Source organism: Acanthisitta chloris, unplaced genomic scaffold, assembly GCF_000695815.1.
Source record: "Acanthisitta chloris isolate BGI_N310 unplaced genomic scaffold, ASM69581v1 scaffold16653, whole genome shotgun sequence".
Classification (NCBI taxonomy): Eukaryota; Metazoa; Chordata; class Aves; order Passeriformes; family Acanthisittidae; genus Acanthisitta; species Acanthisitta chloris.
In genome coordinates this window covers 1-25,326 of record NW_008666797.1, presented here as the reverse complement: position 1 = coordinate 25,326, position 25,326 = coordinate 1, and the positions used below count along the sequence as shown (strand labels likewise).

Below are 25,326 nucleotides of genomic sequence, written 5' to 3'. Positions count from 1 at the left end.
TAAAGTATTTATCATCAGTTAGAAGAATGATGAATGTTTTGGCTTTATAATCTTTCTAAATTTCAAAAATTTAACAACAGTATATTTTTATTTAAATATTGTCACACAAGCAAATGACTGCACATACTCTAAACAGACAACAGATCATCATTTGTGCAGAATGGAAAGGTGCTACTGGTACAAACACAAAAACAGTATTTTAAAGTATTTATCATCAGTTAGAAGAATGATGAATGTTTTGGCTTTATAATCTTTCTAAATTTCAAAAATTTAACAACAGTATATTTTTATTTAAATATTGTCACACAAGCAAATGACTGCACATACTCTAAACAGACAACAGATCATCATTTGTGCAGAATGGAAAGGTGCTACTCATTCTGTTCCCTTTCCCTTTGAATGCCAGCCTCTTCTCCCATAATATCACTGGAGAAGAACTCCATGTAAAACTACAGGGATTTTTAAGTAGGAAAACATCCATTTTGCATGAATCTTCCTTTCAGGTAATTCTGGAAGAAACATAAATAGATAACTTGTGCAGGTACTTCCAAGCAGCTGAGAAAACAGTGGCAGTACTTGTTGGGAATGGCAGGAACAGCTCAGTGCCATGCATAATGCATGTGAAGCAAGTCTGACTCTTTTAAGAGTTTGTTGGCATTTCTCCTGACTCGTGAGATTACACTTGCAAACTATAAGCCATTTTTTATAATTATACCAGTGATAACTAACCTAACCACTTTCTATACCATCTGTATGAAAAGAAACATGAGACAGTTCAGAGTTTCAGTACAGGGACACTTCTCCACCCAAACCTCACAATATTTCAGCCCTTGAACTGCAGTAACTATGAGGGAGTCTGTTGCAAAAGAGGCAGTTCTGTTTAAGATGAACTTTCTTTTTAATTGATACTCACAGTGTTTTCCATTAAAACTGGTATTAACACATAAATGAATTTACAACTCTCTAGTTTTTTAGTTGTTTTACATATTATAACTATGTCATATTTCAATATAATTAAGGGTAGTTTTAAAGTTATGAGTAAACATCTTTATTAATCTATGGTACCACCCAAAAATATATTCTTTTACGGTATGCTGTGAAAAATGAAATATAAATCTTTCTGCAAAGTATTTGCAGCTGTTCACACAAGGTATACAATTACATAATGTTTAAATAATGAACTATCATGATTAGCCCACACAGACATGACAAGTAAAATGCTTTAATAATTTATTAATTTGATTTACATGTGCTTAAAATTATATACACATTTTCTCTTCTGAAAATACTCCTGGGTCATAAAACAGGGGGCTGTATATGACAATGTCTGTTTTATCCTATTTTCTGGTATAATTTCAGAGTGATTTCTGAAGAACAAACCTAGCTTGAGCACCTGAAAACCTAACAGACTGAAGACAACAAGACTGCTATGCACATTATCCTCATGCAGTAGACACTGCTCAGCAAGTGCAGTCAGTTTAATTCCAGAGTGTGAGGGTTCTGCCTCTCCTCTGCTTAAGCAAAAGTGCATGAAAAAGTGAATAAAAGAGAGATTTCTCCAAGACATGCCAAATATGCACTGTTCTAAAGAATAAAACAGAAATCAAGCTGTCTCAGGCAACAGGATTTATTTCCCAGTTTATCAGACCTCTGTCCCATACAGCCGAGAGTTTTAATTCCAATTCTACCATCAAGCCAAAGAAAAAAGTAAAATAAAAAAAGCTTCTCTACTTTTTGTCATGCAGATTAACAGTCATCTACTGCTTTCCTACTAAAATAGGGAGCTATTTCATTCTGTCTTAGCCTTTAAAGAATATTTCAATAGGTTACTTAGAACTTCAAGCAAGTGCACTTTCATTTTCTATTTAGACACAGAGGTTCGTTCTGTGCAAATAAAAATCTTCTAATATAATGTCTGATGATGTTAATAATAATTATTATGCAATATCATAAGAGTAACCAGATTTATGCATAAATAACAAATTAATTTTGCAATAAATTGTACTGGGTTTGCAGCACTATCAGACTTTGTGCATTAGGCAGATTGAAAATCTCTTTTGATATTTGAAGTACCACAGCACACAGTCTCGGATACTCAATCCCAAATGTCAGAGTGCAAACTGCAGCTTTTTGTAGTTAATTTTTTGTTAATACTTTCAATCTTTTTCTCACACTAAAATTGTCTAACTGCCAAGAAAAGAAAACTCTTTCATGAAAGTCCTGAAAACTATGCCACTACTCTGATTTAAGGAAGCTCAAAACGAAATATAAATATAGTTCTCCAGTACAGATTTTTCTCAGTAATTTTTTTAGGTTATCAAGAAAACATCTAGAGTGTTGATCTGGTTATACTCACGTCAGACAAACTACATGTCACATTAACTACCTCCAGGAAGTTATTCCAAACACAAAATAAACTGTTTATGCCGCTCCTCAGATAGATAGCATGACAGATTGTTATTAATTGAAGACAGATGAAATACATTAATTTGATTGCAAGCATGTGTTTACTTTCTCACTGTCATGTACGCTCTACTGCTGATGCTTCCCTATGAAGACATAGTAACAAATCACATGTTGTATTAGAAGACTTGCTAAGGCAGAATAATAGCCGGTGCTGCACTTCAATCCTTAAAAAAACCTACACTTAACATGTCCAGCTACAACAGGAAATTACTGGGTTTAGAAAGCAAAAAAAAAAAAGATAGCTTAAAAACTCTCGTAATTTACACAAAACACTGTAACATTTCCTCTTCTAAAAAAAATAAGAATTATCAGCAAATATACTTCTTAATTATTAAAGAAAAATACAGCTTTCTAAATACCAAATCTGAGCTCCTTCCAGAAGACAAATTCCTACAGATACAAAACATGAAAATGTATGTCTAATATGGGAAAGGAAAGGTGAACAATTCCTAGGTCTCTGGCTAAAACCAGAAAGGCATCTTGCCTGTGAAGTGAGGTTTGCCTGGTTTTGGGCACACCTCTCTTACAGGTTTCCACTTATTTGTATAAAGCTTAAGTGTATGTGTTACAAAGCTTGTTGTCTTTTCTCTCAAAGAATGACAGACACAAAATCTGATATGAGCATCTTAGAATAAGGATATTTCACAGAGCAAAATCATGGTGATGATGCTGACAGTTTGTTCTAACACAATAAATAATAAGAAAGAGTATGTTTAGCATAACAAGTTCTCAGATGTGCATTTATTAAAGGAGCTGTAGTTGTTATATTAAGCTTTTTACATAAAAAACATCCCATATTAAATGAGACTTTCAAATACTATTAAACAATAAATAACTTCAACCTTTTTGCTAAAGCTATAAAAAACTGGTTCTTGTGCATCTTAGGTTAATGAGGTTAACATTTCCAAGATTTTAAATAGGTTTCAACACAACCCAAGAAAAGCAGCCAGAAGCAAATGCCTCCAACTCAGCACACCAAGTGCAGCTAACTAAAGAAGACACAATGTTACAGAATTCTCACCTAATAACAAGCATGTTTAATATCTCGGAGATGACAGGTCATTTTTAAGATGATGTTAACCTTTGCAAATACAAACAACAGGCATCTTCTCATACCAGAGTAAAATTTCTTATGCAGAAAAAAAGAATACACCCAAGCTTCCTTTCAAAACTGACAGATGACTAGCTTAAACAGCTTGAAGAGACAGTTAAAAGAATTTTTTTCACATTTCCTATTTTCATTTTTTAAGAAATTCTTGGCAGAAATTCTTGCAACCATTTCTCATTTGACCAAACAGATTAAGACTACACCGATACTTGGAATCTGATGCCTTCTGTTAGGTACCTATAGTCCACCCTACCCCTAATGCTGACATTTTTGGAAGCTAGTATTCAGAAAAGATTGTATTATTAAACCAATACAAAACTGAATCACTCTGAATATTATTTTAGGATTAAAACATATGGAACAACCCTAGTTTTTTCTTTTTAAAAGGGTATCATAAGGCCAGAGAGTGGATGAGAGGCATGTGTTGACTATCATCTCCCTACCCTGCAACTCAAGTGACTGGGTGCATAGGAGATCTATCCAGACAGTGGCAAAGCAAAGAGATAACCAAGTTAACTCAAAATGCATTAATCTGGACACAAGATTGTGGTGCACAGACCCCTGTGCAGATGATTTTGCCTCATATCTCTTTACTGTCTGCAGGGTACAGACCTAAACAAACACACTCTTAGGGTAAGCTTAACAAATCAAGTGGGGTGGTGAATGAAAGAACATGAAACACTTTTGTGCATTCTGGTATGAAGAACAAACAGCTCAGCTTCAACAAATTAATGCCACTCACTCAAACGCATCATCTCACAGGATTTTAATGTTCTCTTAATTTCACACTTTTGGATACCTAGTTTTTACTTTCCACAGAGAAACTGAAAAATTAATCCCACCCAGAAAGCAGAGAAGCCCAATGATAGTTACTGTTTAACCTGTGTAGCATTGCCTGCTTTGCCAATTAATTTGTAAAACAATTATCAGTATTGTAGTAATTTGCAGGAGTTAGTAATTAGTTAGTAAGTAATTTTAGAAGTTAGTAACTGTAGGAGCTAGTTAACATATGAAAGTATAGACAAAAGGCACTAAGCAGCTGCAAACTGGGTTGCCTTGTCCCTAGGGGTTGGATCATGGCTGAGAAGACACTGTGCAGGAGAAAGTTGCAAAGTTCAACTTGGAGGAAGAGTTGGAACCTTCATCTTCACAACTCTCAGAGATGACCACCAGACAGCAGAGCGCAGGCGCGTGGAGGTGTGATCAAGTTCTAAGAAGAGTAACACCCTTTCTTGGAAATGATAGGAATATGCAGTACTGAGTAATGAATATGTATAGCTAATTAATGCATATGTATACCTATACATCACAGACTGTTAACTCTGGATCCCCAGGAGGTACGTGTTAGGAGGAGCATCCCCCACACCCAGCGCTGAATAAACAAACACTCACTTAACAGTCAAACTGGTTTTACTAACCCAGGTTTTCCTGGCATCAAAACATATCCTAAGCTTACAAGCTTCTCCTGGAAAGAAGATACCGTGTTTGCTGCTGCTTTTTATCTATCCATCTTTATATGGCCCCAGTGTCAGTTTATAAGCCCTTCCCAATTAGTAAGACATCATTTGGTGACTAATTCTCTTCCCAGTAAATTATGCAAATACCATTCTTATTTTTACAAATGGAAAATGAAACATGTAGGAAAAGAAAATTTAATGCCTTGCTAAGATCACAGGAAATTTCACTGATCAATTTACTACTTTGCACATTGAATCATCTTTCACCTTTAACACTTGTGTTCGGGGTTCCTAATCTTTGTGCTGATGAGAAATTAAGTTATTAAATTAAGTTAAAGCTGGTAGATTCAATTGTCTTTTTAAGTAGTTATTTCCTAGAGACAAGGAGAACAAGGACAGAACACCTCCCAGCTGGATTTTTCTTGCTATAGTAAATCAGTTATAAAAATCATTGGGCAGTCACAGTGACCAGGACAGGAACACAGTTGAACATGTTTATTGAATGATGCTGAGAAAGCAAAACAGAACAAACTAACCTGTGCTCACACAAACTATAATCCAGGATGCCCAATAACATCTGGAATTCCAGTTCCCACAGGCACACTGACACACTGGCATTAGCAAGGATATGTCTAATGAAGTTGTAAGTGACACAGTTATAGCATTAGGGTGACCATGTCGGTGAAATAGCAGTTCTGTTAATGAAGTACCATAACTCAAATACAGTAGGGCATTAAAATAAGTAATTGTTACTTTGTACCTTTAAAATTCCAGCAGCAGCATTTCTTCTCACATTCTCAAAATTTTCTGTAAGTACTAAATAAGATATTTCACTTTTGGGATCCAACATCCTTCAGAAACACAGGAATTAAGTATACACATACTAAGAAAAACAACTTTCAAGTGAGATGTCATTTTTTAAGTGCCATCATTTTAGGGACACCAACACAAAAACAGTCATAACACTTAGTATCTAAATTTTCTCTCACATTTTATGAGCAACACAGAATTACTTGATTCATAATCTTGAAAGAGCATTTTTAACACTGCAGTACTTCTTTTTAAATGCTCATAAGAACTCCTATGGACAAATTAATTTCTATGAGCCTAACTTCAAGAAACAGATTTCTCTTTCCATTAGACATTGCTGGGTTTGATAGCAGTTTCCAAATTTCCCTATAACAAACTTCAGTGACTGCCCCAGCACTCTGAAACAACAGTTGCTGACAGAAAATTTTGATTCAACATGAAATTACTTTTCTCAGGATTACTGAAACTTCAAAAACAACTACTTAAATTGCTTTAGTTGAGCTACTAGCGACAAATTGCTGGACTCAACACCTTTTTTCACAAAATAATTTCCCCTCCTTATAATATTAAATGCATATTTTAGGACAGAGAGGTTAAAAAATTGTAAAGAAAATAATCTTAATTTCCCACTAGTTCAACTTTAGATATTCTTTGTTTTGGTTGAATTTAACAATTTCATAAGCTCAAAGTTATTATGGTGATGCAATTACTGAAATTCCTAGTTGAGTGAATAATTTTTTAAAATGCTCTTTAACAGATTAGTGAAGACAAAGTTGTAATGTACTCAACATTCAGAAGATGGTGCTAGTCCAATATATCTGCAAGGCATGGGTGGCTCAGCTTTTCTTCAACTCCGTCAAATATTTTCTCTAACTTTGATGTATCTACTACATCATCATTGGCTCTATCGATACCAGGACAAGGTACAGTTCAGTTAAATACCAAGAACACTACTAAATGATATATCATTCTAAAATTCACAAATATTTAGTGGATTGACAGGCAAAGAATGTAAAGCTCACAATAATTTTATGAGGTCGAGGTCTTGCAATCTTAGAGAAAACTCATACAACATTTGTTACACCCTACCTTCAGCCACTCACATCTGTCTCCTTTAACAGTCAAAAGCAAAAGTTTCTGGTCACAATTTCAAGACCTATTGATGCCAGCACCAAAACCTGGAAAATCTCACCTGTCCCACTCCCAGCTCTTCATTCCCACCTTCATGCCACAGTGTGCTATTCTCTCCTCACCTACTTAGGAGGCCATGCAACTTGTATGAGCTTACCAAGCTCAATGAGCTGATCCATGTTAAAAATAGACCTTTCAGTTTGCACTGTTCTGTTTAACCCAGACCAAGTCACAGATCTGATTTCCCGTGGAGCACTGGTGCTAACTTCAAGCTGCAAACTGGCTTCACTGCAAAACCAGCCACCTGTGGAACTGCAGCCTCCATGAGCTTAGAAGAGCTTAATTCCTAGCCAGAATTGAAAAGGGCCTGGCAAGTTAACAAAGTAAATCTCATTACCGCACAGGAAAAACTAATTTTTTTCTTATTAAAGGCAGATATCTACTTATTAAGATACCAGATGCAATCTGTAGTTATACACAGAAATCAAAACAAACTCCATCTACCTTCCCCCCACCAAACCCCTACAAAATCTTGGACACATTTGTAGTTCTGCCTATAATTCAAACATTCTACAATCTCTTCCAGACTAGGTACAGTTGTACATGTAACTCCTTCCAAAAACAGTAAACTGGACACACTGAAACATCAAGCAAAAAGCCTTATCCCCACCTAGCAGTTCCAAACACAGTGTTTTTGAAATAATGCATAGAAACATCTCATAGTAATATATTTCATGAAGCCATGGAAATGAACTATTAATACCAAACTTTTTCCTACAGAAAGCATTTACCTAATAAATAACAATTCCTCACAGGACCCATGCTAGCATTCTTGATGGCTACTTCTGCATCTGTGTATACAGACTGTTTCCACAGGTATCCCTCTGCTGACTGTGTGCCAAATAGCTATGTTAAAAACCTGGCTGTCCTCTCAAGTGTGATGCTTTTATCCAATACTCTGAATTACTTGCTCCTAACAGAGCCAACCCAGGTCAGCTCCAGGGCCCTTCCACGCCTGATTCCATTGTGCTTCCAGCAGATGTAATAAGGAGTTGGAGACGCTTAGTGCTTCTCCTACGTATCCTTCTGGGAATTCTCCCACAACAAAAATTATAAATGAACATGAAATCATTCACTGGGATATAAAAGCAAGCTTTAAATGTTCAAAGATCAGGCCAAGTGAGTATTACTGTTATTACAATAAACCTCCAGCATTAAGCAATTTCAAACATCAGTTCTTCTTCCAAACTCTTTTCAACGTAGAGGCAAGATTGGCACATATTTGAGTGAAATTACTCAGTTACTAGGCAATTTATTACTGCTTAACTGTTCCATGTGTATCAAATCCTGTTTAACAGCAGCCCAGTTTTTCTTCCATTTGGAAGCTTTTGTAACTAATTATTACCAAGCCAAACTGATTTTGACTGGCAGTTAAAAAATTAATAGTACAACTCAACTTTATATTAAATTACTTTTTATAAGAAAAAAAAAGTAAGGCTGCTTAATAAAGCAATATAACTTGCTTCAATTAATTATAAAAAGAGAAATTAAACTCAAAGATAATCAGGTCAATGGTAGTAAATTTATCAGCTATTTCTTAAATTGAACCACAGCATTTCAAAGACTACAAAGAACTGAATTCAAATTATTTATATTTCAACAACATGATGATTTTAAAGCAGACAGTAAAAGTGGAACTGTGTAAACCTCTTTCACATTTGCCAAGTCACGTATTTTATTACTGCTAACAAGTTACCAAGGCAAAAAAACCCCAACCTGAACTTTAACCAACACATCAGATGTTGGTTTATTGTTGTACTGCAGAACTCTTCTTGCCTCCAGGTAGAAGGAGTCATTTTTTGTCATTTCTTCCTGACAAATTTCTATCATGATGTGAACATGTGGTCCAGAACTTTATTAGCTTAATAGAAGGCTAGTATCAACTGAGACACTGAGGAGAAGCCACAAAAGCTTTTTCCAAAGACATTAAAAGCATCAAATAGTGGACACAGTAAGACAGAATATACAAATATTGCATCTTTATAGCATTAAGCAGTCACAAATGAGGAAAATGAACCAAATCATCAGGCTACCTACAACAGACTGAACAAAAATCATTAACAACCTTGTTCATGACTTAAAAAGCTATATAATGCATAAAGGACCCAAGGGAATAAGAGAAGTACTTTGCACACAATTTGTTACAAATCATGGAATCACAGAATTTTAGGGATTGGAACAGACCTTACAGATCATCTAGTCACAGGATCAATGGCTGGATCAATGAACTGAACCAAGTCTCTGTACAGTGCTACCATCACTGCAAATGACAGAAGCAAAACTGGGTTAGGCCAATCACAAAACCACCTCCTCAGACTGGGCTGTGTTGTGAAAAATACAACACTACGAACAGCTGAACTTGGACACATGTATGCATTCTCATAAATTTGTGTCAGGATTCACTTTAATTTGAAAATATTAAGCAAGCAAGTTAAGGTTCAGCTAGAACACTTTTTTTTGCAAACTTTTAAACATGCTTTTCTAAAACTTCCTAAAAACTAAAGGCAATTGTAAGAGTTTCTCTTTCATCCCATTTTTGCTGAAATTTGAGAAATCAGCTACATCTGACTCACAGCAGAACTTAGATGCCAAAAGTGTATTTTCGCAGATCATTTGGTCAGTCATGACCTCAAAGAGTTAAACCCACTCTCCTTTTTACAGTTCAGAGTCCTCAAGGACCAGCAACACTTCCTCTGCTGGGTTTGAAAAAGAAAAGGAGAATATGTGTCAAGAAGTTAACAAGTCCCTTGTAAATAACCCCAAGATATTATCTACTAAAATTTTTCATTGCCCTGGTCATTATTGCTCTCTTATATACACTGTGTAGACTGGGATCACTGAAACTTTTCCCAATTCTTGAGGATAATTCTGTGATTCATACCCAAAATTCTAATCCCAGTCTTATGAGAACTTTACAGTTTGGCACCAGGAATACACATTGTGTCAGAAGGAAATTACTCACTTGGTATTTTATTTGTCCTAATTGTTTCTTCTTTTCCTTTCAGAAATGATACTGTGAAAGTTTTGGGGAATTCTAACTAAACAACACAAAAATGAGACACCCAAGAAACTGGGAGCAATAAACAAGCTTTTTAGTTCTTGCTTGGTAATGACATGGAGTCATAATGTACTTAGAAGCAGAACACAATGTCAAAATAACTTTAAAAGAATTTACACTGCAACCCAACTCATCTTCACCAGCTGCCCCTGTAAAGGAAACATCAGTATATGGCAGAGAGAGATGTGTAAAATGAAAGCCATACAGAATGTTCAAACCCAAAACATTTGGCTGCACACCACAGGCTGTACTGTTGGGGGTGAAAGTGATACTGAAGGTGTAACACAAGCATGGAAACCCCAACACAGCAGCTAGAAGTGTAAGAAAGCAACAAAGACCAAGACAGTGATGGTACCAATTACAACAGGCTGAAATCTGCTAAGATTAAAAGCTAACAGACACTTCAACAACCTCAATTTGGAAAAAAAAAATTAAAATTGCAGCTTGAAGAAACTTCAAAAGCGTCTATGATTATTATCACTCTGATGCCACACAAAATAGTCAAGGACTTCAGTCATGTATCTGCCAGGCTTCCAAACTGTATGAAGGCAATTCCACATCCCAATGCATGCTCTGAATGAGCATTAGTGCACACTGACAGAGTAAGCTCAAACTAAGTGAACTCAGTGTCCCTCTACCATGGTGTAACCTGGTGGGACAGGTCACACCTGCCCAGACTGCCACCATACATCTGGGAAGGCCTTGCAGTGACAGTGTTTTGCTTATGGAAAAGCAGCTAGGACAGGCTCAAAGAAAATTGCCTACAGGAATTCCAGAGATACATACACATGGTTATTAGGTCACAGAGCACTTTATACTACAGACCTACCACCCCTGGCATTAGTAAAGATAAAATGTTCTTGAAAGAACTTTTATTTTTCATAGATTCATAGAATTTTAGGGGCTCAAATGGACCTTAAAGATCATCTAGTAACAACCTACCCTGCCCTGGGCAGGGACACCTCCCCACTAGACCAGGTTGCTCAAGGCTTTATCCAACCTGGCTTAGAACACTGCCAGGGTTGGGGCAGCCACAGCCTCCCTGGGCAACCTGTTCCAGCATCTCACCACCCTCACAGGAAGAAACTTTTACCTAGTATCTAGCCTAAATTTCCCCTCCTTCAATTTGAACCCGTTACCCCTTGTGCTATCACTGCAGTTCCTAACAAAGAGTCCCTCTCCAGCTTCCCTGCAGCCCCTTCAGATAGATAGGCTACTATCAGGTCCCCATGCAACCTTCTCTTCTCCAGGCTGAACAGTCCCAACTTCCCCAGTCTGTCTTTATAGGGGACATTTTACTCTGAAAACTCCTTACAGAAGGTGGATTGAACAAGGAACAGACTAAATCTTTCCTCTTTCTTTTCAATATTCAACATCTGATAAAACCTCTGCCTGTTTCTATGCAACTGATTAGTCAGATTTGGTAACCTGCACCAAAAAAAAAATCCTATGATTACCTCAAAATGCTTGAATCATGATCAGGACTATAATGCCTGCAAGATATGGCACAAGGGAAGTATTAGCCTTCTATGCTTAGCCTTGGAACTTGGGAATTTCAATGAACAAGATCCCTCATTAGAATCAAATGGGGACAGATGTACTTACATGGTGGGTGGGCACGGGTGGACATCAGCCCCTCCAACCTCTCTAATGAGCAATTTCCTCAGATTCAAAGAAAAATTTCATAAAAAGTTAAAGAGAAATGGCAAGTTGCCTCCTATTACCACTGGCCTAACTGCTTGGGCTGCTGGTTCTATAAAACAGGGTTTTTTTTCAAAGAAAATTATTGTTAAAACCATTTGGCAGAAAGTGAAGAGCTATTGAAAAGTACAGTCAAACTGGCAGCTTGCTCTTAAAACTCCCCCCACCACTTTTATAAGTATCGTTTTGCTTGTGGCTTTTAACAGCTGTTCACACACGCCTGAGCTAGATGTGAACTTTTATTTTCCCCAAAACTAAACGGGAAGCTTTAAACAGCATCTGATTTAATATTTTTTTAATTAAAAGCGGAGGTTAAAAGGACCATGGAAATGGATGATGCAGCTGTGCTGATGCTAGGGAAAAGAATTCCAGAACAAGAAGTGAGTTAGAGTAAACACACAGAGAAAGTTTCACAACACTAAGTGCACACCACACTTAAGTGATTTTATTAGCTAATGGGAAGTTAACTCTATGTTTCTTCAGAAATATTTTCCAAAATTAAACTCAATTGTATTTTGCAAATATAATTGAATATGAATATCTGCTATGCTTTTCCTTCAGAGCAATCCTAAAGTTAATTCCAGGATGAAGTGGCTTCACAGGTTCCAATTATTTCCAAATTCATTCAATGCATGGAGAAAACTCAGGGATACGACTCAGAACTAGCTCACACACTGTCATATTTTTACTGGTTGGGTTCTCAAAAGAATTTAACTTCCCCTGCACTTAGATGTCTTCTTGGAATAATTAAACATTTAGAGTCAGATCTGCAACATTGGTGAGATACTGAGAGATGCAATCAGGCATTCCAGAGGGACTTCTAAAGTACCAAAGCAACTACTGGGCAACTAGGCAATGGTTTAACTACATTTGAAAATCCCACCAGACAGCAATCCACATTTTTAAGCACCAGCACACTCACAAGACTTCTGCCCTCTTGGCCAAAATACTTAGTGCATAGCAGTAGATGATCGACTCAAACAAACCAACCACAGAAAGAATAAAAATGCCATAGATTATTTCTACTTGCACATGTTAAGCACAAAAGCACACAATGACAATATAACAGTTCTAGATATCAACACATATTTAAAGGGTCTTTTCTATTAAAATTCTTAGGAAAAACATTAAAGCATTTCTCAGGCAGCAAATTCACAGGATTATGAAGGAAATGCCACATTAATTCATGTGGATTATGTACCCTGTAGACTGTAACAGCTCCAAGAGAAATCTTTTCCAGCACTCTAGTAGAGCTACTATTTAACCCAAAAAGACTTTAGTAGTTCATCCATCAAGTTTATTCAGTCAAAGAAGCTGCTAGAACTTCTATAAGATTTTAATACAGTTAAAAAAGTATGTAAAGTAAACCACACTTCTCAAAACAGCATTTTTTTAAATAAAAAGAACAAAAAACTGGTGTCCATATCAGGCTGACAAAGCAACACTCCTAGATCATCTATGGATGAAAAAGAAAACCAGCAACATCAAGAGCACTGCCTTTACACCAAGCACAAGGAAGTAGTGTAAAGAGAATGGAGAAGAAGTGGAAGAAGAGAGACATGTAATCCAGCCTGGACAGCAGAGCCTAACAGAGGGAGGCAGGTAGAAAATGATAGTAATGGAATCATTTGTTTGCCTCCCGTGTCCACCCAGGTACAAGAGACTCAAGGTGGAGAAATGAACTACTCAGAATAAATATGAAAATCTGAACTAATCAAAACCATGAATCCAGAATATTCTAGTCAGGTACAATAAAAAGCACTACAATCTGGATCCTTGCCTAGTGTTCCTCTGGGACATAACTTGATATTGTCTTTGATGACATGAAGCCCTGATTTCTGTTGGTTTAGTTCTTTGCTGAATTCAAGGCACAGTCAAATGAAACCCAAGTCACAAGTGAAACATTTTATGCAGGTGCACATAAACTACATTTGTGCACTTGAAAACACATGAACACATGAAAAGTAGCAAATACAAGTTTACCAGACACTGATACAGCAAACACACTAATATAATAAATACAGCGTTAATGGTTTTGAGCCTTCTACAAAGAAAACCAACCACCATGCTTTAAGAACTGAGATCAATATACTGTACATCACTTGCAGATAAAATGATTCCTAGTGCACCAATTCACGTTTCATAGAGAGGAAATTCAATTTCCATAACTGCAAAGTGGTTATAAGTCACTTTTTGTTTAGTTCCTAATACTACTGTCCTCAGCACTACAAATATACAGAAACCAATTATAAAAGCATCACTCACTGAAAAGACAAAAGGACCTGTCAGTGATCAATATACATTTCACAGAAATAAACTGTGCCTTAATATCCCACAAGTGAGCTGGAAAAAACTGGCCAAGCAACTTCAGAAATGGATACACACTACCAATGGGAGAGATACACCCACCCTATAAAATGCTCAGAAATTGAAGGTATGGAAACAGAAAATGCCTTGCTACTCTGAGATATTTCTTTGTCCAAAGGATATCAGAAATCCTTTCTTTCCCTGCTGCCAGTCAGTATGAGCCTGAACATATGAGAAGCTAGCTCCCAAAAGGAGCACATAGATTTTCCTGTCCTGAGAATTCTTAGCTGGAAGTGTTCCCCTCAGGTTAAACAACTATAAAAGCATGTGGTTCTGCAACCTAATAAATAAGGCATAACACAGTGAAAGTAATCAAATTCAAATGGAAAGAAAGCATAACCATTTTCATCAATAAAGCAATGTAATCTACTCAGGATGAGGAAAGAGATTTTACTGCATGTTTGCTCAGTGTTCCCTGTGCACCTTGGTTTCTGAATCATTGATTTTGTTGGGAACCTGACGTTGTTTCCTAAAGGCAGAAGGGCTTGGAATGTCAGTACAGTCCATATTGCTTGAGAGAAAAACTGATGGCCTTTCAAAATAATCTGTTCTAGTTCAGTCTGAATGACTAGACATGAAGCAATAGAACAAAATATTATGACCTGTGCTGTGCAGATCAAGCCTGATTATAAAATGAGGCTTGTGGCTAAAACCTCTGAAACAAATCTTGGTCACACTGACGTCAAAGGTAAAACAATACCACTGACACTGGAGCTAGACACTCGTTTTAAATTTATGACTTTTCAGTTCCCTCTCAAAGTAGATCAAATCCTAAAGCTTATCCTGACATACCCATCAATATGACAACAGTGTAGAGTACTACTTAGCGTAAACATTGTCATTAAAATAATCATTCTATGATCGTTTATTTCAAATTTAAGGGATGAGGGGAGTTAACAGTTGCTTAGGTGACTGTGAAAGACCAAACCAATGGATTTGTAAGTATGCTTCCATTTTAGAGAAACCATGCACAAGATATTTTTCTGTCCGTTTTGCTTTCTGGTGTCCTGCTCAGTTGGTTGCCATGCTCTAAGTTTAAATATATGAAGGAAACTTCAGTGTTCTTTCGCTGCTTTTGAAGGCAATGAGACAGCTTGGAACAAGTGAGGATAAGTGCACATGGTGGGACTGCAATGTTGCTATAGTACTCTTTCATGAATAGTAATTACTCTGCCAGTGTGTAAAGCAGACAGGCCCAGTTGCATAAGGCTCGATGCGAGTTTTATGAACTGCAGAAAAGCATGATTAGTATGGGGGGAAAAACATGTTTCACACTTTTATTGTAAAGAACATGAGAATCTCACAGAAACTGCCAGAACAGATGTTCATAAATTGGGCCCTTAATCTGCAGCACTTTCCAGGTTTTAAGCTATATCCACTGGTCTGTAGAACATATTCTTCTCTTTTTAATATAATTCTTCTGTTTAGTTTTTTTAATAAATAAGTTTATGACTTTAGTAGTGTTGCCAGCTGTTCAATTTTGATTTACTGTCAGAGTCTGCTTTAATATATAGTGGCTTTTGTGGCTTACCCATATAGATTACATTTTAAGCTTCAAGATATCACTATAAAGCAGCTGGAAAAAGTACTGGCTGTGCTCAGAAACCAGCATTATTGCCCTAGTGATCAACCACTGAAACATGCAACTACACCAGTAACCATTCTCTAAAACACTTTTGTATACACCATTCCCAACATAAAACTACAAAAGTTATGGTGTAAGAGGAGGTCATCTTTAACACATGTATTTTAAAAAGCCAGACCAGGCAAATTGCTAAATGATTACTTATGAGGTATATTAGATCTCTGCAACGACTGTTCTTTATTCTTTCATTACATTGTTTCCTTTACTTCTACTGTATAGCTGGAGACAAATTAAGAAACAAAATATTTTAGAACTGCTTTATACAGTGGTTTCTAGAAATTTTCTTTAAAGTATTGTTTACTGAATGTTACTGTGAAAGAACTGTCAGTATACTTAATACAGAACCATTTTTAACTTCACAGAATTATAATACAACCAGACTAGGCTTTTTTCCTCCATTATCTGCATGTAGTGTTATTAAAATAAACTACCACAACAGTGTTCTTAGAATTAAACAATGAATCAAACTTAAAACCTCTGGAAAGTCTCTACAGTCCAGAAACATCATTCAGAACTACTAAGGGTTTTTTTTATTACACTGAAAATCAATTTTTCTGCTCAAAAAGATTTCCTTTTTCCATATACAACTCACACCCTACAAAAATTCCAAGCAAGAGAACCAAACAATTTGATTCAGAAAGATCAGTATGGTACTTCATGGAAGGGGTTTTTTGTCTGTCTTACACTGTTATTTTCTCTCAAGTTTGGATTTGCGAGTCACTGAGCACTGGAACAGATTGCCCAGAGAGGTCATGGATTCTCCCTCACTGGGAAGTCAAGAACCATCTGGACACAATCCTGAGCCTTGTGCTCTAGGATGGCCCTGCTCAAGCAGGGGGACCAGACCAGATGACCCATTGTGGTCCCTTCCAACCTGACTCATTCTGTGATTCTGTGATTTGCCAGTTGGGCAGTATCCATGATGTCTTACCCTCTCACACCTAAGAGGAAGACAGACCTACATCATGGAAGACATAACAGGAAAAACAAAACAAAAACAAAACCAGCTTTTCTATCCATAGCATCTGGAACTTAGCCTGTAGGAGAATGAAGAATGAGGAGAAGCATCAGCACTGCACATCCCATAAGACAGCAGTGCCATCTCCATACCAAAATACTTCAAGCTTTTCCATAATGCTTTGGAAGGGGACTGAGAAGTAGACTCTTAAAATGCCGTTTTGGATGCCAAGAGCAGAAGATAAAAATATTTTTGAAACAGTTCAACTTAACAGGCTGAGCAACAACTCCTAGACACTGCTTTCTTCCTTCTGCATGCCTGCAGCAACTTACTTTTCAAAGTCTCCTATAAATCTATAAACTAAGTTTTTAGCAACTGAGGGTCTCTCTTTCTGCCCACAATATCAAAGGTACAAATATCTGTACAAATCTTAGGTTTTCCAGCCTTCACTCTAAATTACCTACCAAAAGAAAAGTTTGATTGCAAAGTCCAACAATTTAAAGTTGCCTTCGATATGCAAAATTATATCCCAGTATTTTTCCCAAGCAAGCCTTTCTCAAGGCTTACTCTTCTGTGTGTTCCATTCAACTGTTTAATCTGTAGCTTCTTTTGAATTGATGTTTGTTTAGCATATGAAACAAAAGAGCAATGGTCCTGATGGCAGTTTTCTAATGCTATTGCATGGGAATGCTCAGGACTGAGTTCTCTGGTCAGTGTCAGAAAGAGGTAATGTTATTCCTCTTTCTGTACAAAAATTTCAAATCTTTAATGAATTCTATAATCACTAGTATTATATTAGTATGATATATTCCTGTTATGGCACATAAGTAAACATATAGGACAACACTTACAGCAAAAGAAAAAACACAGAGAATACAGATTTAAAAATGCAATCCAAAAGAATATTATAATGTAGGGGCTACTCACGAAAATATGAGAGAAAGCCTGGAGGAGCTCACTAAATGTGCTCTAAATTTACCTCTATGTAAACCACAAAAATTTTTATCTTAAGCACTACTTCTGCAAAAAAAAATTAACTAAAAAAGCAAAAGTATATAATCAAAGTTTCATAGCAGACTCAGTATTTTTAAAACAGAAACTATGTACAATGTACATAAGGTCTTCTAAGACCTTATTTCAAATAAACAAATTAGATTACCAATTTACCATTCACCATCACTGCACTCCACCTCCTAAATCATCACATTTCAGCAAAACTTAATTGATTTTTAACTGATTTTAACTGAATATAGGGCTACAAAATCGTAGATCTCTCCTTTGAAAACAAACATATTTTGAGGTTATCCCCCATATCATGAGGGCTGGAAGCACAGAGTGCAAATAACAATAACAACAATGCTGTCTTCATTTAAACTACCTGGCTTCTCTCAGTGAACTATTAAGATCCAAATTTGATACTGGCTTAGTAATTACTCCCATGGTAGCCACAGTCTCATATTACACACACAATTTTATTTTTTTGCAAATACTATTTCTCCCCTCCAAAAAAAAAAAAACCACAAACACAAACCTGACCTATAAAATCGAGTAGACTCCAGAAAGAAAACACAGCACAATTAGCACCAAGACTTACCATCTCAAATACTGGAACAATGAAGAATTCATAACCATAAGTGTTTAATGTCTTGAAGGCATTAATATGCCTAATGCTCTATCAAAAAAGCCATACATTTAGCAGAGTTTGTGTGTTCCTATACTCAAATGGGCAGCATAAATTCAGAATGTCTCATGTATGGAGCTGTAACTGTGGACTAAACTTGAAATAGTACCATTAATTTCCACTTCCCTTGCAAATCCTCAATAAACACGATGATGTCCTGGCAGTTACACCATTTTTAAACATACATGTAATGCATTGCCCTAATTTTTCTTCTTCATTCTTAAATCTCCATGCACATAGTTCATCCTATAGCACTAAGGTAGTGAAGGTACCTTCATCCTCAAAACTGAGGTGGAACAATTACCAGCTACTTCCAATAGAAGCCTTAAATCTTTTTGGTTCACTGAAATAAATAGAAAAAGCTTAAGCTGTCCCTGCTGATTAAGAAGAAATTTCTCTTCCACACTTTCTGCCTGTTCAGAGTAGTAAACATATTCAATTACCATAAGCATTTCAGTTGAAGTTGCAGAGTACACATAAACACCATACAACTGTTACTGTATTTATTAGCCTAACTCTGAAATTGTGAAGCTTTACAAAAATATTAGTTTACTGACTTATCTAGCTTTTAAATAGAAAATTATGCTAGAATAGCACTTGCCTTTTTACCCACTTTGTCCAAAATCCTAATACTAATGCCCTATTCACACTTGAAACTTGGTTATCCTCTCTCATCAACTTCCTTCAGTAATAATATATGAGAATATATTTCCACAGTAGCTAATGGAGACATTCCTACAAATCAATGTGCTGCAGTGATACAGAAATAAAAGCTTATTTCACTGTAATGATGCTTCCAGACTTCCCTCAAGTCAGGTGGTTACTTGCAGTTAATGATCTGTGACATACCACACAAGTAGTCCTAAAAAGACTTATTATCCACTGCATGTGCAACAATATTTGCTTTATGGATGGCTAAATGAATGAAGACATTCAATGTAACTGTAAAAGTAAAATCAAAAGAAAACTTACAAGTAACATGTTTTCTTTGAGTAAAAGAGCTGTGAACATTTTCCATTAATACTTAACCTTTTGCTGGAGCAGTGCAACCACATATAATGCTTGAATCCATAAAGCCCAAGAGCTGCTCAGGGTTAACACTGATTAACTGCCCCCAATCAAATGTCACAACTCTAAAAAATTTCAGAGAGCCTCCCTCCACTAATGAAATCAAATTGCATTTATGCTGTATGGCAAAGGTGGGAGCAGGGCAACTTGCAAAGGAAAGAAATTCTGTCCCATCTTAGAAATAGGTATTGTTTTCAATCCAGTAAAAGAGACATGAATTTGATTGGGTTTAAAACTACGTATTTTATGCTGCACTGACTTCCATTAATATACTCACAGAAAAGAATAGCAAGTTAACTTAAAATAAGCTACAATCCAACAGCACAATATCTCCCATGACTCTCAGACTGTGCAGACATTCACACATTTTCTGTTTATAATTTTTTTCATTTACTAGACTCAGCTTTTGTCCACCATATGTCCACCGTAGATTAACTATTCCCTTAGGTACAATTAAGGGCTTTCCATTTGTTGTAAGAAGACCTAAGTATGAAGGACGTAGCCAGAAAAAACATTTCTACCTAAACCAAAAACAGAAGCACATTCAGCCTGGACTATAGTTTATGGAGCATCTTTTTTATTGGACGTATGTCTACATCACTAAATAAACTACAGACAAAATCCATGGAAACAGTAAGAGATCTCTCAGCATTTCATTTGTGTATTATTATAAAAATATCATACATACACTGTTCTAACCTTTGTATTTAAACAGTTTACGTCTATTTCCATTTTTCAATGACATCTTTAAAGATTTTTCTGAATTTAAGCATAACTGTTAGGGAATGAGAATATATTATTTACTGGCACTTCTGTCACACTGGTGTTTGACTTCTAACTACACTAACAATCATCTACCAGGTCCTTGAACTTGGTCTTAGTTCTTGGTTGGTCTTAGCAGGCAAAACTTATGCACACAAAACAAAATCCTGAAGTGCAGCCTCAAGATCTGAAGTGTAGGAAGAAGAAAACAGTTTATTCATAGTCACTAAAATAAAAACTTATAAGAACTGTATCAATTGCATTAGTTCATGACTATCCTCACTTTTCTGTTAAAGCATTGTCTGATCTGAATGAGAAAACATTAATTTCCACAAACAGTTCGCACATATCTAAACTGTCCTGGTTCAAACCAAGGCAAATTCCTTGATTTTCACAGAATTATACCTGATTATATCAGGGCTCTGTCTAGGTGTACAAATCTCAAACTCAGACAAGTGGTATAACAGTAATCTAACTTCTGTGGGCAAGTCATATATATTTTTCAGCTTCACCACCCCTGTACTGAACCCACACTGCAGCAGAACACAAATCAAAAAGCAAACCCCATACTAACTAATGCTGCCTGGGCTTAATGCAGGCAGGGCAGAAAATTATGATATGGATTACTAGCTATCATTTAAGCAGCACGATAAAATATTTCCCCTTTCTACTCTCTTTTTTTGGGGAGTGTGTAGGGCTACTCTAGCAGAGGCCACTTGGCTTTTGAGAGCCACCATCAAAACCTGTCCTGTATACATGCTTCAGTAATGGTTGCAGCACAGGAAGAAAGTCCAGAAGTCTACAAATTTGCCTTTAACCAGGTTACTTAGCAGCTTCTGCATCCACTGTGGTTTCCCATCCAAGGCACCATTTTATGAAGGATTCTGAAAAAAGGTCCAAATAAAACATGGGCTGATCTGCAACCAGATGTAACAGATACATTTATCACAGCAGATCACATGGAGACTGGAGCCAGAACGGAGTACATATGTGCAGATCCTTGTGATGTTGCCTGCCAGGTGTTTTCACTTCCCAGCCAATGGAATATGGCAAAGTAAATACTACACAACAGCAATAAACCTTTCTTCTTTTGTTTGGTGTAATGTTCTGTGAGCTCAGATCCTTTCTAAAGAACAGCACTTGAGGCTCAGGCTCTGTTTATGTATCACAGTTTAGTAGACTTGCCCACGTGGCAACTTAACAGACATAATTAAATAGACTTCTTCAGCATGGATGGTACCCAGCACCATTAATGTTAAGCCAAGCATGATTTAGGATCAAATTCTTGCTAGGCAGATGCTTTCTCAAACAAGCAAGGTTATTTTCTCACTCAAAAAATATGTATGTTTCTAGGTTGTTCCCATTCCTAAAGTAATACAGAGCAGTCAGACACTGGGCTGGAAATCTAATACTATGATGAATAAAAGATCATTTTCACCTGTGATTTTTCCCTTTCATTAATTCAAGTTTCTTGTTAAAAATAATTTTTAATAAAGTTACCCAACCATTAAAATAACCAAATCCGTAAGACTGCAATTTTCTATTAATCTTGCGAGTTTGTTGAGGCAAACATTCTATACATATTTTTAAACAGGCTATCATTCTATATTTATTCAAATGAGTTGGTAAATTGACTGTAGCACAGGACAAGGTCTTCTTTTTAAGGGAGTCTCTACATGTAGGTAGTTTACCCTCCAATCCCAGGAGCATGCGTGAGGCTCAGGTGACTTGACCTGCTTTCAGGCATACAGAAACTTCAGTTTAATCAGGCAGAAGACTCAAAAGAACAGGAGTCTTTGCATTAACTACTCAACACTTGTCTTAATTACAGGTGAAGGACCTAACAAGTGTAAGCCAACAGGAAACGAGAAAACAGCTGGGGGAGATTGTGAGGAACAAGAGAATGAATGCATAGCTCTGAATTTTAATAAGCCAGAATCTCAAAATGAGTATTAATGAAAAAATTTTCTGAGTACAACTGAGGAGAGTAAGTATCTAAGGCAGCAACAGAGTCCAACAGCAGACTGGGCATGTCCCACTACCAGCCAGACTCACGTTAGTGCACAGTACACCAAACATTCATTCGTATCTGGGCTGGAAAATGTTTCTTTCTGCACTCAGATAAGATAGCCAAAAACATTTTATGTTGTATGTAAAGGCAAGTTAAAGGGTACACTAAAACGTAACCTTTAAACTTCACAGTGTAACAGCACACCACTTCCTGTTCAGAGATAGCACTCCAAGATCAATTAATCATGGCTAAGACGAACAAACGGTCAACATTCTTAATTAGTGTTGATGCATTCTCCTTGGTGCCCTCATCTGTCATGAACACTGTTTAAAAATCTGAGTTATTAGTCTTTATTGAGGAGTGGATCTGGTTAATATCTCTAAGAACAGAAATCATTCATCTAGCCACTATACACTGGTACCTGATAATTCCTACCCCCTATGTAAGCTACAGATAACCACCTCCCTGAGACCATCTCAGTAGCTATAAATCAAAATGAGTGTAGCTCCCAAGCAACCTGGGTTAATTTTTGTTTACAATATATCCACTGAAAATGTTGGTACGACACTTGAGGAGACTGCTTACAGATTAGTGCAGAAGAAAATATATAAAGTAGTCAAGGTAGAAAGGAAGGGAACACATCACTCATCCAAAACACAGTAAACCCTCTCTAATTCACACTTAATGACTAGAAGATCCATTGTGATTACTGGACTTTATCAGTACCAAATTTAAGCAAAGATCCAAAGTGCACAAAACACAATTCATTCACTTGATAACCATTCATTTATTCTATCCTGTACAATATAAGTCAAAGCATTTGACAGCAACATAGCTAGAAAGGTTTTAAGTTATTGCATCAAAACTCAAGAGCAATTGTTAATTTTAATAGTAAGGTTTACTCCCCAATTTCCAGTGCAAATGAAGTGGTATTAGCCACAGAAACAAGCACACTTCAAATGTGATCAAAAAGAGTACAGGTTAAAAAAGTCTCAAAACAGCAGGAAGTCACCTCGTGCAAAACTACAGACAGCATGCAAAAAAAGTCTAACAAGCATAAGGATTACGCCTAGTGCACAGAGTAGTTATTTTAAATATATACCAGTACTTAACTTAGCATTCTCTTGACATACAGAACCATGAAATATACCTGTTACTACATCCAGGATTGCTTCCCAGTTGACCATTCCAGACACATGCCATGGCTAGATCCTGCAGCCCTATCAAATTCAAACATGGGTGAGTGATCTCTAATCCTGTGTGCTGCTCTCCAAGCAAAGACAACACAGGGAGAGAGGCTGCAGGCATGGCAAAGCATGATGCAGCAAGTCCTGTAACTGCCCAGAGCCAGAACCCTGAGGTATACCCAAGATGTCATCTGTACACAGCAACAACACACAAGAGAGTATTTAGTTTCCTTTGACTAAAGACATATGCCCTATGTCATTGCTTCAACAGCAAACCACATGCAGAGTATTTCAACTGATAAATAAATATGAGTAACTTACTTTTATTTCCAACCAAGGCCACAAGTGGCTGTGTTTCTGATTCTTCATTCACTTTTTTTACCACATTATACCAGTCTTCTAAATTTTCAAAACTCTGGCCATTAGTAATATCGTAAACCAAGAGAACGCCCTAAGTAAAAAGACATATTTAAAGTGTTACAGATTGTAAAAAATATTTTAACATGGTAAAATTTGCATCAGTGTAAATTATTATCATCAAATAGAGCATTAACAAATAATGGCATCATATCTTTTGAGGAATAAAGGGATTGCAAATTTCTGTAGTATACACATTATTACAGTATTTATCCTTCATTCCATGTGTTCCAAATTGACATGTTAACTGAACTACAAGGACAGGGAAAAAAATGGCAATGCAGTAAAGAACATAGTTAGTGACATTAGAAATTTAACAAACGACATATGCTTTATGATAAACCCAAAAGGCATTTCACACGAATTAAAACTGCCCTGGAGAAGGACTTTTACTTCAGCTAATATAGTTGTAGTTTCACTGCTCCCCTTTTTTCTGAAAATAAAAGAAAAAAACAGTTCAATTGTACATTTCAGCACATTGTCTGACTGTCATGTCTCTGCTGGCTTTCCAGGAGATTCCCTTCCTTCAGTGTTGTAAAAGACAAGCAAGAAGTATTGGTGACCTTTAAACTTTCAAAGGAAAACTAAAGACATGGTCAGAAGCCAAGAAGGGAGTCCCATATATTTCTGAGGTTTTGGGCCAAGCTACAGGTAACAAATAATCAGAGCAGACATTACTCAAGATTTCTCAGGACTAGTGTCCAGTATGATAAAGCACAGCCTATTAACAGCCCAGATGTTCTCCTTGTCTCCTCCACAAGCCTAAGATCAGCTCTCAAGTCTCAACTATTGAGTCTTCTGCCCCTGCTTTCCACTACACCTTAATAAAGAAAATACCTTGCAAAAGAGGAATAAAGTCAGGATTGGCTTCAGTTGCATTTGTTCTCATGGAGTTCACACATGGAAAAAAACACTGCACACTGTTCCTCATGTAATATTTTCACAAATATGCCAAAAAACCAATACAATGCCTACAAAATTAGTCAACTCAATGCGTTAATGTCAATAGAAAAGATTTTTCAAGTCAAGTTTTTTCAGGCATTTGTCTGGGCCCAGCTTTAACGGATAGGTTCACAAGGAGTTATCTTAGATCACGAAATAAAGTGCAGACTTATTTAACTCATTTCACATATGACAACAAATCGGTAGAGCTGCAAGATTATTTGAGGAGAGTTTAGATTACATGATGAGAAACAATCTACAAATAAGAGGATGCAATTCAATAAATACCATGACAAGTTCAAAGGAAGCAATAATCAAGTGCACAATAGGAAGCACCTGGCTTTGTTGCAGATTCTATACTATAGGATCAAGGAGTTATAGATCACAGTTGAATATGCCAAGCTTATTTTGCAAATATTGCAGTGGCATGAAACATTCCAGGTGAAATAATGCAACCAGCTTTGGACACTGAACTTCAAAAAAAGGATAGACTAGAA

General features: G+C 36.5%; 1 protein-coding gene across 1 annotated transcript in view; it reads right to left on the bottom strand.

The window, feature by feature from the left end:
- RAB28 (RAB28, member RAS oncogene family) overlaps positions 1–23,921 on the bottom strand; it is a gene marked incomplete at its 5' end in the record, with an annotated part of 39,101 nt that extends 15,180 nt beyond the window's left edge. The window contains one exon of the mRNA XM_009072280.1: positions 23,792–23,921. Within this exon, the coding sequence (XP_009070528.1) occupies positions 23,792–23,921 (130 nt within the window). The remainder of the gene's footprint in view (positions 1–23,791) is intronic.
- Between the last annotated feature and the right edge of the window lie 1,405 nt (positions 23,922–25,326).